General features: G+C 43.0%; 1 protein-coding gene across 2 annotated transcripts in view; it reads right to left on the bottom strand.

Annotated features, from left to right (window-relative positions):
* DGKI (diacylglycerol kinase iota) overlaps nucleotides 1-19,681 on the bottom strand; it is a 499,667-nt gene that overhangs the window by 292,652 nt on the left and 187,334 nt on the right. For both annotated transcript variants that reach the window (XM_062198081.1, XM_062198090.1), the window contains exon 3: nucleotides 9,775-9,870. In XM_062198081.1, coding sequence (XP_062054065.1) covers nucleotides 9,775-9,870 — 96 coding nt within the window. The remainder of the gene's footprint in view (nucleotides 1-9,774; nucleotides 9,871-19,681) is intronic.

Here is a 19,681-nt window from a genome sequence, read left to right as displayed (position 1 = left end):
TGTGTACCCTTATTTGAGCTTCATAAGCTCTCTAGTATATCAAAGGCATCAATGCTTTCAAAACTTATGATCCCAAGCCCCTTTTAATGAATAATAGCCCATATTATTTTTATATGAGTTTAGTGTTCTCCAGAATATGGCTTTGGGGAAAATGGACTGTGCAAATAGACACTTGTACTATTGAACCCCAGTCACCTAGAAGAGAAAGAATCCTCCCAAACCCTGGCCTTCACATCTCACATAGTTTATCACTATCTATTGTGTGAAGCGGCAGGATTAGTATCACATCCTCCTGCAATACATAGACAAACCTCTGTATCAACAATAGCAGTTATAGCAGCCATTGTGATAGTTGCCATAGTAACAATGGCTAACATTGCCTGAAGGCCTATCCTGTGCCAGACACAGTTCTCAGTGTGCACACGGAGGGCCTCCTGAAAATGCCCAACCATCTGGCCAGACACAAAGGGCAGCATCACCTCCACCCAGGGGAGATCCCACCCGCTTCCTCCACTGATTTCTACCAGCTAGGAAGTCAGTAGCGGAGAGGCTGTTCATGGAAATTCTTTTATTAAACCAACTCTGTTGACGGCGATGCCTTCCCTGAGTCATCTTGATGCATTAGATCCTCAATATCCTAATGGTGGGAGAGGCCTCTGGCAGACAGTGGCCTTGGCAGCTCCCTGGCTGTGTTGTCTTCAGGCTGGCACCCAAACAACTCAAAACTGGCTCTGCCACACACAGCTCCCTCTGACAGCCTGCACCCAGCACCGCCAATCTGCCATCTGGGGTGTGCATCATCAATCTGCCATGCTGGACAACCAGCACTTTGAGGCGGACAGAACAGCAGCAACACGCAGGCAGATCTTGGTGCGTTCTGAATCCAGTGTTGGCTCTCCGTGGTATACACCTGCCAGGCCTGAAGACACAGATGGGCAGAGTCCCCAGCAGTGCATGCTGGGCTCTGATTCTCTCTCATCTTCCCACCCACATCACACAGGTGCATATGAACTAGCATCCCCACATGCTGCTGCCTGGTGCTCCCATCTTCCTGAGATGAACATCCAGGGTGGAGACAGGTTCAGAGTCATTTTCACTTTTGAACAGCAGGAAACTGAAAATTTCCTTCCAACAGGGCAGAGAGGTGCTGTGTTTGGATGCTTCTTACATATTTCTTCTAGAACCCAAGGCTGTGGCCAGCATCACCGTGTTATGACACCCCACTGCAGGCAATAATGAGGCCTCCAATCTGCCAGCAAGAAGACACAGCCTGTGACCTGTTTTCCAGAAGGAGTTGCTCTGGTTTGTCACACTCTGTTGCCCCACCACCACTACCACTGTGACCTAGTGGCAGGTGTAGGTAGAAAAGTCTCAGTGCTGGGGTTAGATAGAATCACACCAAAATAAATTTTACAAAAAGACATTGTTACAAAGTCTAAACTAACTACCTTGTTCAACTTAATGATAATGAACCATAAGCAGAAACATAAAGAAACAGGACAGAATATGCAGATTGTAGTAAATTTGATCCTTCTAATAATTTTAAGAGTTAGATCTGATCAGGGCTCAGCTTGGTCTTTTTACCCAGGTCTTTTTGCCTCTAACCTGCGCAGCTCTCAATCCCCACTCTGTCGACCTTCATATCACCTGCCTTCTCTAGTGCAGTTAATTTCCTTCCTCAATCAAACTTCAGCAGAGGAAGACACGTTAGAATCCAGGTCAGGTGTTATGGGTGGGGTTGGTCATTTTTCCCAAACATTACCCATAATGCAAAGATAAATGCAAAAACATGAACAAAACAATAGCAAAAGTAAAACAGTACCTATTAGCCTACCCACAATAAGAAAATGACATAAGCACATTTAAAAATAGAGGAGATAAATTTGGAAACAGCATTCTGATGTCTGACAGTTCCTTTTTTCCTCTTACCCAACCTACGCGCTCTCTCACGCACTGAAGCATCTACCTACTCTCTTCTCTGCAGCTCTCGGCTCTGACACCTATTTGCCTGTCTGCAACCACTCTCCTCTCAACCCAAATCCTAGAGACTGATTTTGTGCGTGTGAGTGGGCAGCTGTGAGTCTCACAATGGAGTAGGTCTCTGCATGGCCAGATAAGGTATCTTGCCTAACAGAATGGCTACTATATTAGGTTTGTAGTGCTGCCCTAATGAAGTACCATAGCTGAGTTGCTTAAAACCACAGAAAAGTATTGTCTCACAGTGGTAAACACCAAAAGTCCAAAATCAAGGGTTGAACACCCTTCTGAGGCCTCTGAAGAAGAATCTATTCCATGCCTTTCCCCGAGCTTCGAATGATAGTCAGGAATCACTGGTGTTTCTCAGCTTGTAGCCGCATCACTCCAGCCTCTGCTCCCAGTATCCCAGGCCACCTTTGTGTATGTAGTTCTGTGTCCTCCCCTCTTCTTATAAGGGCACTTGTCATATTGGATTAGGGCTCACTCTACTCCAGGATGACCTCATCTAACTAATTACATCTGCAACAACCCTACTTCCAAATAAGGTCACATTCTGAGGTCCCGTGCAGAGGACTCCAGCGTATGTTTGTGGAGTGCACAATTTTCCTCCTAACAGCTGCTATCTGCCAGGTGTGAGGATGAGGCCTTCTCCTTTGGTTCTGACACTCCTTATGAAACTGATCAATGGCTGTCTACCCTGACAGTGCACACAATCATCTGCAGAATGATTTTTGCTCCAACCAATTCATACCCTGTCCCACTCACTAGAGACCCTGATGTCGAAGCTCCAGACTGGGAACCAACACTTTAAAAACAGGATCGGAGCTAGCATTGTGACACAGCAGGTTAAGCTACCACCTGTGACCTGGTATCCCATGTAAGTGCCTGCTTGAGTCAGAATTGCCCCACGTCCAATCCAGCTCCTTGCTAATGCATCTTGGAAAGCAGAAGAAGATGGCCTAGGTGTTTGCGACCCTGCACCCATGTGGGAGACAGGATGGAGTTCTGGGCTCCTGGCTTAGGTACTGGCCATTTGGGGAGTGAACCAGCATTTTGAAGATCTCTCTCTCTCTCTGTCTCCCCCTTTCTTTGTGATTCTGCCTGTTAAATAAATAAATAAATCTGTTTAAAAAACATGAAATAGAATCAAGCAAATTGAAGGAAAAAAACAAAAATAAATAAAATTAAGAGGCTGGTGTTGTGGCAAGTGGGTTAAGCCACCCTTGCAATGCTAGCATCCCATAACAGAGTGCCAGTTGGAGTCCCATCTGCTCTGTTTCTGATCCAACTACCCACTGTGTGCCTGGGAACACAATGGATGATTTACCAAGTATGTGGCTCATGCCACTGACATTGGAGAACTGGATGGAGTTCCTGGCTCCTGACTTTGGCCTGGCCCAGTGCTGGCTGCTGTGGCCACTTGGGAAGTGAACCAACAGATGGAAGAGCTCTCTCCTGTTTCTGCCTCCCTTTCTCTGCCACTCTGACTGCCAAATAAATAGATAAATATCTTTTTTAAAAATTAAAAATTGTAATAAGTGACTATAAAGCTCACTCAGAAATAAGCCCACTGAGGTCCATCTTTTTTTTTTTTAAAAAAAAAAAGACATTTATTTGAAAGGTAGAGCTACAGAGAGAGGGGAAGTACAGAGGGAGGTCTTCAATCCACTGGTTTACTCTCCAAACAGCTGCAACAGCTGGGGCTGAGCCAGGCTGAAGCCAGGAGCCAGGAGCTTCTTCTGGGTCTCCCACATGGGTGCAGGGGCCCAAGCACCTGGGCCATCTTCTGCTGCTTTCCCAGGTGCATTAGTAGAGAGCAGGCTTGGAAGTGGAGCAGCAGGGATTCAAGGTGCTGCAGGCAGCAGCATAACCCGCTATCCCGCAATACTGGCCCCTGAGGTCTATCTTAAAAGTGGTACTTCAAACCAGGAAACTGAGGCAGGAGGTGCAATGATCTGTGCAAGTTAACTCATACAGAAATTACGTAGCAGATTTCAAACCGAGGCCAACACCGTGGCTATTCTCTTCCTGCTGTCCTTCGGGATCTATCCAGGTCCATGTGACCAGGCCTACTGTCGAAATCTAAATATGGATGTAGACAAGTTTCTTTCAAGTATAAAAATAGGTGTGTACTTCTTTGGACTCTATAGGTTACTAGAGGGGTAACTCCTCTGGGTATAAATATTTGGCTGAACATCTTTGCATAACCTATCACCATCCTTGAGAACAGTTCCATAACAGCATATGCACTAAATGTTGAGATTGCCACTTATTGGTCAGCCATCACTCCCAGCCCTGGCTGAAGCTTCCTGGTGCTGCATACTCAGCCCATAAACATTGTCAGGATAAACGAACGAAGATGTGGACATCAAAATACATGTCACCAAATGAGAGCGTTCCTAGTTGGACTTTATTTCAGGTTTTCCCTCTATGATCAGGCTGTGGAAAGTGACCCTTCTGCTCTAATTTCATTACTCCTGCATCCCTTTCTCCTCTCTAGACCAGAAAAAGAAACAGTGACTAATTTAGAAACCGCTGCTAATGTGGGAGTGAATTTAATCTCATCAAGTGTCTGCCCATAGATATTCCAGAGTACTAACTGTTGTCACAGAGAAACATAGAAGAAGAAAGATTTTAAAGATCATGTGATTGAGCCCCAGAGACTTCGGATTGAGGTCTCCTGCAATTGTACTAAGGTCCCTTGAAGTCGCTGCCTTGCTTTCAGTACCTTCCAATATCAGCCCCCAGACATGAACCACATCATAGCAGGATACCCTGGTTTCAGTTTCAAATAGAAGCTCCAAGTTCTCCATAAGTTAGAATGACTATCTCAGTACCCCTGAGGCAGCTCTGGTTTACCCCTAAAGTTATAATATCGCACTTTTTAATTGTTATTTATTTATTTTCATTTTTATTTGAAAGGCAGAGCAAGAAAGCAAGACAGACAGAGACAATCAATGGTCTTCTATCTGTTGGTTTGCTCCCCCAATGCCTACAACAGCCAGAACTAGACCAGACAAAAAGTCACGGACCCAGAATTCAATCTGGCTATTCCATACCGGTGGCAGGAGCCCAAGTACTTAAGCCATTACCCATTGCTTCCCAAGATGTTCATTAGCAAACGATAGATCAGAAGCAGAGTAACTGGGATTCAAAACAAGGCACTCTAACATAGGATGTGGGTTCCCTAAGCAGAGACTTACCGGCTCTGCCATCTTGTTACCAACACAACCACTTTCACTCACAAAATCGGCTTGGTTTAGACAACCTGTTACACGGTCATACTTCCTCAGTGCACTCACATTTATAACACGCACTCTGAGCTTCAGCTCAGAAAACGCAGGCACAGGCCCCAGCCCATCCACCCCTGTTTCCACTCTTCTCTGACACCTGGCTTTTGGTGTGGTCATGCCTGTCTCACAACTGCCACCTCCCTTCTAAGAGCTTGCTCCTGCCTCCGAGTTTGCTCCTCTTCCTCTCCCTGCCTGAAACGGTCTTCTTTTGCAGCTCCAGTTCTATAAATCTTACCCATCTTTCAAGACCGAGCTCAGCCCCATTTCCAGGAAGCCACCTCTGTCTACTTCAGCCCACCTTGACTTCTTCCTTCTTTTAACTTCTATTCATGGCTTTCTCTTTGCTAAAATGGGGTAAGGAGTAAAAGGCACACCTTGGGTGGCTGATGCCCCTTCCTTTAGCACATTGCTTATACTTTGCTTAGAAGCCTGCAGGTAGTGGAGGATGACCCAAGTGCTTGGGCCCTATACCCCATAGGAGATCAGGAGAAGCACCTGGCTCCTGGCTTTGGATCAGCGCGACACGCCAGCTGCAGCACACCAGCCGCGGCGGCCATTGGAGGGTGAACCAACGGCAAAAAGGAAGACCTTTCTCTCTGTCTCTCTCTCTCACTATCCACTCTGCCTGTCAAAAAAAAAAAAAAAAAAAAAAAAAAAAAAAAAGGAAGCTTGCAGGTACTTCCTGGTTATGGTCATTTGGTCCCAGCACCAACCAACAAATAAGCTTTTCTTCAAAGGTGGTTCATTAATGGCAATGGGGAAAAATACACAAATTATAAATGCATGTGTTTGTTTTCTTCCTACACACCTGTTGTTCAAGTCTAAGAAAGCTGAAAATGGAACATTTAAACTGGCAACTCGCACAGAGATTTCCTCTTCTGACCTCTTGTCTGGACCAGCTTTGTATCCTGCCTCTCAGCATCTCTGAGAGGTGGTCACTGAAGTTATCCATGAACTCTGCCTTTGCGCTCATCTCTTTGTGCCTGTTGCCCTTGTATTCCGGTTGTTAAAGTCCTTTCTTGGGGCCAGGATGTGGTGCAGCAGGTTGAGCCATTGCCTACAAAGCCAGCATCCCTTAGCATGGCTCAAGTCCTGGCTGCTCTGCTTCCGATCCAGTTCCCTACAATGCACCTGGGAAAGCAGAGGAAGCTGACTAAAATATCTAGGCCCCTGGACCCATGAGGGAGACCTGGAGGGAGTTCCAGGCTCCTGGCTTCAGCCTGACCTAGCTATACTCATTGTGGCCATTGAGGAGTGAACCAATGGATGGAAAATCTCTTTCTTTCTCTGTATCTCCCTCCCTCTCTGTCACTCCATCTTGCAAATAAAGAAAATAAATCACTTTAAAAAATAAAATATTTTCTTATCATGCAGCATTTTTAAAGTGAGGTCTGTGAGCCACCTGCACTAGAATTATCTGAGGTGCTCTTTTTGTAAAAAAAAAAAAAAAAAAAAAGTTTTATTTTATTTATTTGAGAGGAGAGTTACAGACAGTGAGAGGGAGAGACAGAGAGAAAGGTCCTCCCTCCGCTGGTTCACTCCCCAAATGGCCGCAACAGCTGGAGCTGCGCCAATCCAAAGCCAGGAGCTTCCTCCTGGTCTCCCATGTGGGTGCAGGGCCCAACGACTTGGACCATCCTCCACTGCCTTCCCGGGCCATAGCAGAGAGCTGGATCAGAAGAGGAGCAGCAGGGACTAGAACCTGGCACCCATATGGGATGCTGGCGCCGCAGGTGGAGGATTAACCTACTGCGCCACGGTGCCGGCCCCTGAGGTGCTCTTAATAAGCAGATGCCTGAATTCCACTCCAGGCCTACTGAGTCAGCATTCAGAACAAGGTCAGAAACCATAATTTGTGTTGCTCACAGCTTCTCGGGAGAGGCTTATCTACAGCAGAGTTAGAGCCATTGAGAGTGAGGGGATTCTCTGTGACTCAGTTCCACCTTCCCAACAACTGTCATAGCAAGTCACTTCCCTGTCCTTCATATCAGCCCTTCAAACAGTGGGAGACATCTCCCTACTGTCCCTACTTAACACTCAATAACCCATGCTATTTAACTGTTCTTTTTCAATAAGGTTCTGTACCCAGAACCGACTTGGGCACTCTGCTGCTTACCAATGTCTCTCCCAAAGTGCAATGCCCAAAGATGGCACCGTCTTCATGATATGAGCTGGGGAGAGAGAACCGGAACCTTTTAATGCATTAGTACACACTGGCAATTTTGTGAAGTGTATCAACTAACACGCCTGCCAACTGATAACAGGACTGCCCATTTTCACCTAAACCAATCAGCAGTAAGTACTGCTATTTCATAAATCTTCGCTGATTTTATAGGCACATGATATCCACTCCTCACGGCCATTTAATTTGAGTGCCTTTGTTTATATTTTTCACATACATATTGGGAATGGGTAGTTCTTCTGCAAATTGTCCTTTTTCCTTGTGATGTGGCTTTATTTTGTTTCAACTCACTATGTTTGTCACTGGGCCACATCAGTCCTGTCCATGCATCATCTCACCAGATCCTCAACACAACCTTCCCCCAACTTTACAGGTGAAGAAATGGAGCCCAAGGGGACTCAGAGGAAGGAAACACAACCAGGTCTTCCACTTCATCAGGGATTTATTGCTTCTTCGGTCACCACGTTTTGTGGGGAGAACTCTTTCCTTTGCAGATGCTTTCTCGGATGTGTTAATAGGACCAAGACCCTGGGATGAAATTATGAGGAAGGTTCAGAAAGACACCGAGAAACCTCACAGCTCTGTTTCCTCCCACTGACACCTAAAATTTCCTTTACTCTCTTTTTCCTGACCTTTAGATAAGAATGACCAAGTAACAACAGGTTAGGGGGTAGCATGGTATTTACCAATACAGGTTTAAGGAGGATGTACGTGTCTATTTATATATTTGTTTACAGAGATAAAGCTATAATTAACTCAAAAAAGGATCAGAAAAGGATCAAAGAGAGCAATTTGAAGATAAGGCAAAACTCTGTAACAGATCATCGCCCATCCGTTGTTTGCAGGATCAGCAGCAATTGCCCAAAAGTGTACATCTAAGTAAGAGTGGCTTTCATGTTTTCCATTTTAAATTATCTGATATCCCAAGACCAGTGTTTATGCAATTAACTAAGACCCAAATGTTAATTCATTATTTATAGCATTTTAGCCCAAACAGCTGAGCTTCTCATGGATTTAGTTAATTTAATCAAATTCCATGCAATTATGCTTTAATTAAAAATACATATGCATAAAGTTGAAATGCTGTTATTTGAATCAATTCAATTTAAAACAAGATTAGGAGAAATTCAAACGATTAATTACAGATCTGTGTTAGACGCAAAAATTAAAATCATTTAATCCTACTTTATTTTTCTACCTAGAAGGAGGTCAACACCCAAGAATCTGAGTTCTGAATGTCACACCATGAGTGCCAACCCTGAGTTCAAACCCAGGTTTCTTGACTTCAAATCCAGAGCTCACTCATCTGGGCAATGCCCTGATGCTGAATATTCCTAACTTCACTCAGACAAACTCTGCTCTTCCCCAGATTCTCAAAGGTTTTCCAAACAAAGTCCACAAACTGGAGGCCAAAACAGCTGAAGCAATGTAGAGGCTCTTGATTCTGGGACTCTTTCAGGCGGCCTGTTCAAAGTCTTGGGGGCTAGATGTATTTTCCTGTAGACTTTGACAGAAACTCAGTTTCTTCCTTATTTGCTATTAATACAAATATATTTACTTGCGATTTCAAAAACCTACCTTTTGTCCTGAATCTATCTTTCATATAACAAATTTTTTATGTATTCTGTAAATGATGACATCATTTCCCCAATAAGTAGGCATATATCTTTTCTTTCTTCTTTACTATTCTAAGCTTCCCATTGCTCTCTTTTGGACCAATAGTTTGAAGCTTCAAACTACACAAATATTTCACTTTCTCAACTTTACTTACTGCCTGGCAACGATGCCTTCTTCATTGAACATAAACAGATTCTGCAAACAGGAACACAAAGCAAAACATACAAAGCAAAAGGTTTCCAAACTACCCAACTATTGCTAATTTATATCCTTCCCAGAAGACATCCATGCCCACTGCCAGCACAAGCGTCTTCACCCTATAACCCACCTGCACCCCCAGTATCACCCATTGCCACAGCCATGCCCTAAAAACAGATCTCCCCACGCCCTTCCTTCATGCACAGGCTGTCTTCATAAGCAGAAGCTCCCTCCTACACACACACACACCTACACACACACACACACCTACACACACCTACCCTGGGCATCAGTATTCAAGGTGTGGTTTGCACAAGCAAATCCCAAAACCATGCAAACTGACAACCTGAAAACTCTACAATAAACTCCCTCTGTAAACTTTAAAAACATCTGGGAAGTTTTCCATCTCACAAGGACAGGCTCTTTCGAACCCCACTGTGGAAATGCAGGCATAGTGGCCCCCTCTGCCTTCAGACCCAGAGGCCCAGAGCTAGAGGACACACTCACTGCAAATCGGACTTGGCAGTTCTCCTCCCCCAGGTAGCAGAGGTCTCCTGAGACGTTGGTCTCCAGCCACAGGTGCTCTCCATTCACGGCATTCTCCTGCAAGGAAAAGACCCACCTGGCTTCAGTTTTCTTTCCAGGGATACAAGGAGAAGCTTTCAAACTTCTGCTTGGAATGAGAGAAAGTTTGTGAACCTAAGAAGTGTAAACACTTCTTGACCCCCCAGAGTATGGTTCGAGTTGATTCTACCAAAATTAAAGAAACACACAAAGGTATTTGGAAAGGCTGATGGAGAATAACTAAAGTAGACATTAGGTTTATAGCAGCTTCATCTATGGATGTCATCATCTTTGAACATATATCAGCAAAGAGAAAAAACACCTCTAAATGGTTCAGCATAAAATCTTATTTATCCAGGCCGAACACCGCAAATTCTAGACAACTGAGGCTCAAATTCTATTAAAATTTGTCTTTACTCAAAGAGTTAACCAAAAAGCGGGATGGGGGCCTGTGGTGTGGCTCAGCAGGTTAAGCTGCTGCTTGTGACGCTGCCATCTCATAGCAGAGGCACAGTTCGAATCCCAGCTGCTCCACTTCTGATCCAGCTCCCTGCTAATACACCTGGGAAAGCAGCAGAAGATGGTCCAAGTGTTTGTATCCCTGCCACCCAAGCAGGAGACCTGGATGGAATTCTGAGCTCTTAGCTTCCACCTGGAGCAGCCCTGGCCATTGCAGCCATTTGGGGAGAGCACCAGCAGATAGAAGATCTCTGTTTTCTCTGTCACTCTACCTTTCAAATAAATACAATAAATTTTTTTAAAAAATTAAAAAGGAGGATGATATGTTAGGGTACTTTAAATCAAGACTGTTTCAAAACACGTTTCCAATAGTAATGAGTAAATTATTCTTTGAAGGCCCGAGACTTCTTGAAAACTTAGTAAGTTGAACTCAACACAAAACAAATTTCTACTAACCCAAACATTTGTCTAATTCAGTAAGGCCTTCATTCAAATTTCTCAAAATGAATAATTTTACTGCTTCTGAAACTACTCACATGCCTGTGATCGCAAACAGAGCTGCCCTGATGTGTGACACACAGTGAGCAACAATCCCACTGCCCAGAAATACGTGGCGTTTCATTGGGAAGAGCGGGTAAGCACTCATCTTTGATCAGGATCATCAACAGAATTCAATATCCATTCTTCTAATACACCACCTTGGAAAGGATGGATGTGTAGAAGATTTATACATTTAGCTCATTTGCTTAAAATGGGCTCATTTGCTCATTTGCTTAAAATGGGCTCTCAGCTATTAGGGAAAGCTTTGTACCAAATTAACTATAAAGGATAAAGACTATGTCCACAGGTCTTACAACAACATCTTATTCTCTTATTTATGAGAAGCAATGCATGGATGGATTGGCATTTTTACAAAGGAGATGCTATAGGCTGAACTGTGTCCTCTGCAGAATTCATATATTGAAATGCGACCCCTGTGTGATGCTGTGAGGAGCTTGTGCCTTTGGGAGGTGATTAGGTCATGGCAGCAGAACCCTCATGATAGGATTAGTCCCCTGGCAAGAGAGACTTAGAGTGATCTCAATCCATCTGCACCCACCAAGGAAAAATCACATGAGCTCAAAGCAAGAAAGCTGTTGTCTAGAAGCCAGGAACAGAGCTCTTACCAGGAACCGAATTTGCTGGCACTCTGACCCTCCCAGCCTCCAAAGCAGTGAGAGGTAAATATCTACCATTTAAGCTGCCCAGTCCATGGTATTTCATTATTACAACCTGACCAGACAAATACAGGGGCTGACTTTAATGAGGAGTTCTGTAGAACAGCCAAGCAATTCAGAAACCCATCTTCCACATAAGCCATGTGTATTACAACCCAGTCCAGAGGCATCCACACACCAGCCTTCTGAATCTCACAGTTTAGCCCAGCGAAGCAGAAATACACACCAAAGGGCATTTGCTGGGGAAAACAACAAGTGTTATCCATTATTTAAAATAAATATATGTCTTCAGATTCAAAGAGAACACATTTTCCTTTCAGGGTCTACAGTCACAATTTCCAAGAAAGAGTACTAAGAGTATATTGTGACATGGGATCCAAGTGCACAGTTACTCTCTAAGGAAAGTGAGGCCAAGTCCCAGGACAGCCCAAGGGAGGTGTGAAGAGGAGAGCTGCAGGGACCAGGGGACAGGGTGTTAAGAGTTCAAGCAGTGCCCAAGGAGATGCTGAGGTGAGGACGCGTCGCACATGTCACACACTCCTGAAGACTGCTCCTAACAGGGAAGCAGCACTGACAAGGATCATCACCCTCCCTCCCAAGCCGAAGGCGTTCTTCTCCACTGGCATTTATTTGTTCCTGGTAGCAGTTTGCATTCAACACCTCATAAGCTTGTGGAACAACAACAGAGGAAAGAGAAAAGTAATGGTAGGTTTGCACCCTAAGTTTTTAAATAGTGTTGGATGAAGACAATATTTAAAAATAAGACAACAAGACACATATTTCCAAGGTTCCCTGAAGAAATCTATCCTCAGAGTCTAAAATATCCTGCTACTAGAAAATCATCCAATTTCAACTTACAGCCAATTATATAAAAGCCTCTTTTTCACATTATTATTCTTTAATTCATTCAACAAATTTTCCTTACCACTGGTACCACCCATGAGGGTATTGTCCATGGAGTAAAATCTACCAGAAGAAAAGGAAGTTAAACATACAATAACAGTAGCAGATACTAGGGAAACCCCACCACAGTAAAAATACTGTCAACTGTTTTAGAAAGTGAAGTGTAAAGAGTCTCAGTGGGTAAACGCCAGAAGAGATGAATAAACACCAACCTAGGCAGGCCAGGAAGGAAGGCAGGCAGGAGCAGGCAAGACCCAGGGAGTCAGGAGTTTGCAAGCAACAAGCACAAAATTAAACTTATCTTTTAATTCTGCTTTTCCATGAAAAATTTTTGAAGATTTATTTATTTATTTGAAAGTCAGAGTTACAGAAAGGCAGGGAGAGACATAGAGAGAAAGAGCTTCCAGCCCTGGATCACACCCCAGATAGCCACAATGGCCAAGGCTGCACCAGGCCAAAGCCAGGAGCCAGGAGCTTCATCTGGGTCTCCCACATGGGTGGCAAGAGCCCAATTACTTGGACCATCTTCCTCTTCTTTTCCCAGGCCATTAGCAGGGAGCTGGATCTGAAGTGGAGCAGCCAGGACAAAAAGCAGGCAGTGGCTTTACCCAGTATGCCACAATGCTGACCCCTGTTTTTCCATGAAATTTTGAAGTATCCTGGTACATAATGAGTAGGTTAAGGTTAACCATATAGATCTTAAGGATAATGAAAAAGTAAACAAAATGCACAAGAATTTAAAGAAGCAATAGAGTAAAATAAAATGTTCATGCACTTAAAGTAGAATGCAGCCTAAGGAATAGTTCTAATAGAAGAAGAAACTATACACATTAAAAGGTTTGCTTCTTTTTTTTAAAATTTACTTATGTATTTATTGTAGAGACACAGAAGCAGAGAGACAGAGCCAGTCAAAAAGTGTTCCCAACCTCTGAGTCATTCCCAAATACTTTCAGTGGCTAAGGCTGGGTGTGGGCTGAAGCTGGGAGCCATAAACTTAATCCAAGCCTCCTATGTGGGCGTTAGGATCCAATTACTTGCTGGGAATCAAACCAAGGTGCTCCAGTGCAGGACACAACATCTAAATCACAATCTTAACCACGAGGCTAAATCCTATTCCTTAGAGATTTATTTATTATAAACCAGGTCACAATAAAAAACTAGAAACATCTCAAATGCCTGGTGGAGACAAATGGTTACCAAGAGGAGGAGAGGTTGGGTGTTTGGCACAGCAGTTAAGTCCCTGCTTAGAATATATAATGAGCGGCCGGCGCCGCAGCTCACTAGGCTAATTCTCCACCTTGCGGCACCGGCACACAGGGTTCTAGTCCCGGTCGGGGCACCGATCCTGTCCCGGTTGCCCCTCTTCCAGGCCAGCTCTCTGCTGTGGCCAGGGAGTGCAGTGGAGGATGGCCCAAGTTCTTAGGCCCTGCACCCCATGGGAGACCAGGAGAAGCACCTGGCTCCTGCCATCGGATCAGCACGGGGCGCCGGCTGCAGCGCGCCAGCCGCGGCGGCCATTGGAGGGTGAACCAACGGCAAAAGGAAGACCTTTCTCTCTGTCTCTCTCTCACTGTCCACTCTGCCTGTCAAAAAAACAAAAGAATATATGAGCATCCCAAAACTGAACTCTGGATTTCCTCCCTAAATCTTGTCTTATTCCAATCTTCTCCCTTAAGTTCCAATAAATAGTATTTCCATCCCTAATGTATAGACTAAAAACTTTGGAGTCATTCTTGACACAGAGAAGAGTCACTCTCTTTCTCATACCCATTTATCAGCTCATCTTATTATTAAGATTTATTTTATTTATTTGAAAGGCAGATTTATAGAGAGAGGGAGAGAGAGACAGAGACAGAGAGAGAGAGAGGTCTTCCATCCACTGGTTCACTCCACAAATGGCTGCAATGACCGGAGCTGAGCTGATCTGCAGTCAGGAGTCAGGAGCTTCTTCCAGTCTCCCACATGGGTGCAGGCGTCCAAGGACTGAGGTGAGGTGAAACATTATTGTGGTTTTGATGTGCATATCCCTGATGGCTCGTGATCCTGAACCTTTTTTCATGTGTCTGTTAGCCATTTGGATTTCCTCTTTTGGAAAATGTCTATTTAAGTCCTTTTCCCATTTCTTAACTAGGTTGTTTGTTTTGTTGTTGTGCAGTTTCTTGATCTCTTTATATAGTCTGGTTTTAATCCTTTATCAGTTGCATTGTTTGCAAATAATTTCTCTCATTCTGTTGGTTGCCTCTTCACATTCCTGAGTGTTTCTTTTGCAGTACAGAAGCTTCCCAATTTGATATAATCCTATTTGTTCATTTTGGCTTTAACTGCCTGTGCCTCTGGGTTTTTTCCAAGAACTCTTTGCTTGTGCCAATGTTTTGCAGGGTATCTCCAACATTCTCTAATAATCTGATGATATTAGGTTGTAGATTTAGGTCTTTAATCCATTTTGAATGGATTTTTGTGTAAGATATAAGGTAGGGGTCCTGCTTCATATTTCTTCATGTAGGAATATGGTTTTCCCAGCACCATTTGTTGAAGAGACTGTCCACACTATAGGAATTGGTTTTAGCTCCTTGGTCAAATGTAAATTGGTTGTAGATGGCATTTCTGTTCTGCTCCATTGGCCTTTCCATCTGTTCTTCTATCAGTACCATACTGGTGATGCCTCTGGCTTTGTTTTTGTTGTATAAGATTGCTTTAGCTATTCGGGCTCTCTATGTTTCCATATGAATTTCAGCATCATTTTTTTCTAGATCTGAGAAGAATGTCTTTGGTATTTTTATTGGTTTTGCATTGAGTTTGTACATTGCTTTTGGAAGAAAGGACATCCTGATGATATTGATTCCTCCAATCCATGAACATGGAAGAGTTTTCCATTTTTTTATCTTCCATTTTTTATTTAATATTTTGTAATTCTCATCATAGAGATCTTTGACATTCTTGGTTAAATTTCGTCCAAGGTATTTGATTTTTTTTGTAACTACTGTGAATGAGATTGATCTTATAAGTTCTTTCTCAGATGGAGCATTGTCTGCATATACAAAGGCTGTTGAATTTTGTGTATTGATTTTATATCCTGCTATTTTACTAATAGAAGAGCTCCAATAGTCTCTTGGTGGAGTTTTTTGGACCCCCTGTATATAGAATCATGTCATCTGCAAATAGGGATAGTTTGATTTCCTGTTTCCCAACTTGAATCCCTTTGATTTTGGTTCTTGACTAATGGCTCTGGCAAAAACTTCCAGGATTATATTGAAAAGCAATGGTAAGAGTAGACTCCTTGTCTGGTTCCAGTTCTCAGTGGGAATGCTTCCAACTTCTCCCTCTTCAATAGGATGCTGGCCATAGGTTTGTCATAAATTGCCTTGATTGAGTTGAAGAATGTTCCCTCTATACCCAATTGCTTAGAGTTTTTATCATGAAAGGGTGTTATATTTTATCAAATGCTTTCTCTGCATCTACTGAGATAATCATATGGTTTTTCTTCTCCAGTTTGTTAATGTGGTGTATCACATTGATTTGTGAATGTTGAACCATCCTTGCATACCAGGGATAAATCTCACTTGGTCTGGGTGGATGATCTTTCTGATGTGTTGTTGGATTCAATTGGCCAGAATTTTGTTCAGGATTTTTGTGTCTATGCTCATCAGAGAAATTGGGACTGTAGTTCTCTTTCTCTGTTACGTCTTTTCCAAGTTTAGGAATTAAGGTGATGCTGGCTTCATAGAAAGAATTTGGGAGAATCCCTCCCTTTCAATTGTTTTGAATAACTTGAGAAGAACTGGAGTTAGTTCTTCTTTAAATGTCCTGTAGAATTCAGCAGTGAAGCCATCCAGTCCTGGGCTTTTCTTTGTTGGGATAGTCTTTATTACTGACTTAATTTCCTTATTGGTTATGGGTCTGTTTAGGTTTTTTGTGTCTTCGTGGCTCAATTTAGGTGGGTTGTATATGTCCAGGAATCTATCCATTTTTTCTAGGCTGCCAGTTCGTTGGCATACAGCTCTTCGTAGTAATTTCTGATGATTCTGTTTATTTCTGTGGTGTCTATTGTTACATTTCCTTTTTCATCTATAATTTTATTGATTTGGGTCTTCCTCTCCTTTTTTTTTTTTTTTTTGGTTCCTTGGGCCAATAGTGTGTCAATTTTGTTTATTTTTCCAAAAAAAACAACTCTTCATTTTGCCGATCTTCTGTATTGCTTTTTTTGTTTTAATTTTATTGATTTTTCTCTAATTTTAATGATTTCTTTTCTCCTATTAGTTTTGGGTTTGTTTTACTGTTGTTTTTCTAGATCCTTGAGTTGTATCAATAGCTCATTTATTTGTTGCATTTCCAATTTCTTGATGTAGGCACAATTGCTATAAACTTTCCTCTTAACACTGTTTTTGCTGTATCCTATAAGTTTTGATATGTTGTATTGTCATCTCCACTTGTTTTCAGAAATTTTTACATTTCTATTTTGATTTCTTCTATGACCCACTGTTCATTCAGGAACATTTTTTTAAATTTTTATTTATTTGACAGATATATCTAGACAGTGAGAGAGAGAGACAGAGAGAAAGGTCTTCCTTCCGTTGGTTCACTCCCCAAATAGCCGCTATGGCCGGCGCTGCACCTATCTGAAGCCAGGATCCAGGAGCTCCTTCCTGGTCTCTATGCAGGTGCAGGGGCTCAAGCACTTGGGCCATCCTCCACTGCCCTCCTGTGCCACAACAGAGAGCTGGACTGGAGCAGGAGCAACTGGGACTAGAACCCAGCACCCATGTGGGATGCCAGCACCACAGGTGGAGGATTAGCCAAGTGAGCCACGGTGCCGGCCCAGGAGCATGTTATTAAGTCTCCAAGTGTTTGCATATGTTCTAGAGATTCCTGAGTTGCTGATTTCCAGCTTCATTGCATTATGATCCAAGAAGATGCATGGTATGATTTTGATTTTTTTGAATTTGCTGAGACTTGCTTTATGGCCTTACATGTGGTCAATCCTAGAGAAGGTTCCATGCACTGGTAAAAAGAATGTGTGTTCTGCAACTGTAGGATGTGAATCCTGTAGATATGTTAGGTTCATTTGGTCTATAGTGTCAATTACATCTGTTGTTTCTTTGCTAAGTTTCTGTCTGGTTGATCTGTCCATTGCTGCAAGTGGGGTATTGGAATCCCTCATTATTATTATATTTGAGTCTATGTCTCCCTTTATATCCCTTAATATTTCTATTAAATAGCCAGGTGCCTTGTAATTAGGTGCATATACATTTATAATAGTTACATCTTCCTGGGCTGGTTCTGTGGTACAGTGGGTTAAAGCCCTGGCCTGCAGGCCTGGCATCCCATATGGGAGCCAGTTCGAGTCCCGGCCACTCCACTTCTGATCCAGCTCTCTGCTATGGCCTGGGAAAGCAGTAGAGATGACCCAACCCCTTGGGCCCCTGCTCCCATTTGGGAGACCCGGAAGAAGCTTATGGCTCCTGGCTTTGTATCAGCTCAGCTCTGGCTGTTTTGTGGTCATTTGGGGAGTGAACTAGCAGATGGAAGACCTCTCTCTCTCTCTGGCTCTACCTCTCTCTCTAACTCTTTCACATAAATAAAAATAAATATTTTTTTAAAAATAGTTACATCTTCCTGTTGAATTGATTTCTTAAACATTACACAGTCTCCTTCTTTGTCTCTTTTAACAGTTTTTAGGCTAAAGCCTATTTTGTCTGATATTAAGATGGCTACACCAGCTCTCATTTCTGTTTGCATGGAATATGTTTTACCATCCTTTCACTTTCAGTCTGCATGCATGTTTGTTAGTAAAATGTGTTTCTTGTAGGCAGCAAATAAATGGGTTTTGTTTTTTAATCCATTCAGTCAGTCTGTGTCTTTTAACTGGAGAGTTAAGGCCATATACACTCAAGGTGACTATCGATAAGTAACCTTTGCCCTGCCATTTTTCCATAAATATTCCTATTTTTTACTTTGGATTTCCTTTGTACTTTACTGGGAGACTTCCTTCCTTTACCTTCTTCTTAGTTTTGATCATGTTTTTGTGTTTGTGTGTAGCAGATCCTGAAGCATCTTCTGGATGGGTGGTGACAAATTCCTTCAGTTTCTGTTTGACATGGAAGGCCTTTATATTACCTTCTCTGGTCATGTCTATTAGGAGTTCTATGTACTTCCTGTACTTGAATGTCCCTTTCTTTCTCCAAAATGGAAAATTTTCTGTTATTATTTCACTAAAAAGGTGAGAGAGAAAGAGACAGAGAGAAAGGTCTTCCTTTTTGCCATTGGTTCACCCCCCAAATGGCTGCTACGGCCAGCGCGCTGCACCGATCTGAAGCCAGGTGCCAGGCTTCCTCCTGGTCTCCAATGCAGGTGCAGGGCCCAAGCACTTGGGCCATCCTTCACTGCCTTCCCAGGACACAGCAGAGAGCTGGACTGGAAGAGGAGCAAGCGGGACAGAATCCAGCACCCCAACTGGGACTAGAACCCAGGGTGCCGGTGCCGCAGGCAGAGGATTAGCCTAGTGACCCACGGTGCTGGCCAAAAGGTCTTCTAATCCTTTCTCTCCACGCCTTCAGGAATGCCTAGAACCCATATATTGGGTTGTTTGATAGTACCCTGTAGAATCCCAACACTGGTTTTTTTTTTTTTTTTTTTCAATTTTCTGATTTCTTCTTCTTGTATCTGGTCTGGGTGTATAATTTCCTGTGCTTTGTCTTCTGAGTCAGATATTCTCTCTTCTGCATCACTGAATCTGTTGTTAAGGCTTTCCGCTATATTTTTATTTGTTCTATTGAATTCTTCATTTCCAGTATTTTATTTTGATTTCTCTTTAAGAACTCAATTTCATGAGATAAATTTTCTTTCATGTCATGTATTGATTTCATTAGCTCATGTATTTGCTTCTGATTACTTCTAAGTCATCCTACAGTCAATGTTTTGAATTCTATTTCTGGCATTTCTTCAGTCTCATCATCTTCACAATCTAGTATTGAAGTGTTGTGTGGTTTTGGGAGTGTCATGTTGTCTTCCTTATTCTTGTTTCTTGAATTGGCATATTTGTTATTCAAAATTTGTGGAGATACTCCTTGTTTTTCGTGTGTGTTTTTTGTTTTTTATTTTTTTCTGTGGTGGCTTTTATCTTTGGATTATGTCTGCGTGGATTAGTGGAGTGTCTGCTTTCAGGGAATTACTAGAGGCCTGTGGTGGGTGTGGCCAGGGAGCTCTGTTCAGTGCTCCAGGGTGGCTGGCGTGTCTGAGGTGACACACCCAGGCAGGTACACTACTCCCCATGA

The sequence above is a fragment of the Lepus europaeus genome, chromosome 1 (genome assembly GCF_033115175.1).
Source record: "Lepus europaeus isolate LE1 chromosome 1, mLepTim1.pri, whole genome shotgun sequence".
In the NCBI taxonomy this organism is placed as follows: Eukaryota; Metazoa; Chordata; class Mammalia; order Lagomorpha; family Leporidae; genus Lepus; species Lepus europaeus.
This window is presented reverse-complemented; position numbering and strand designations above follow the sequence as displayed.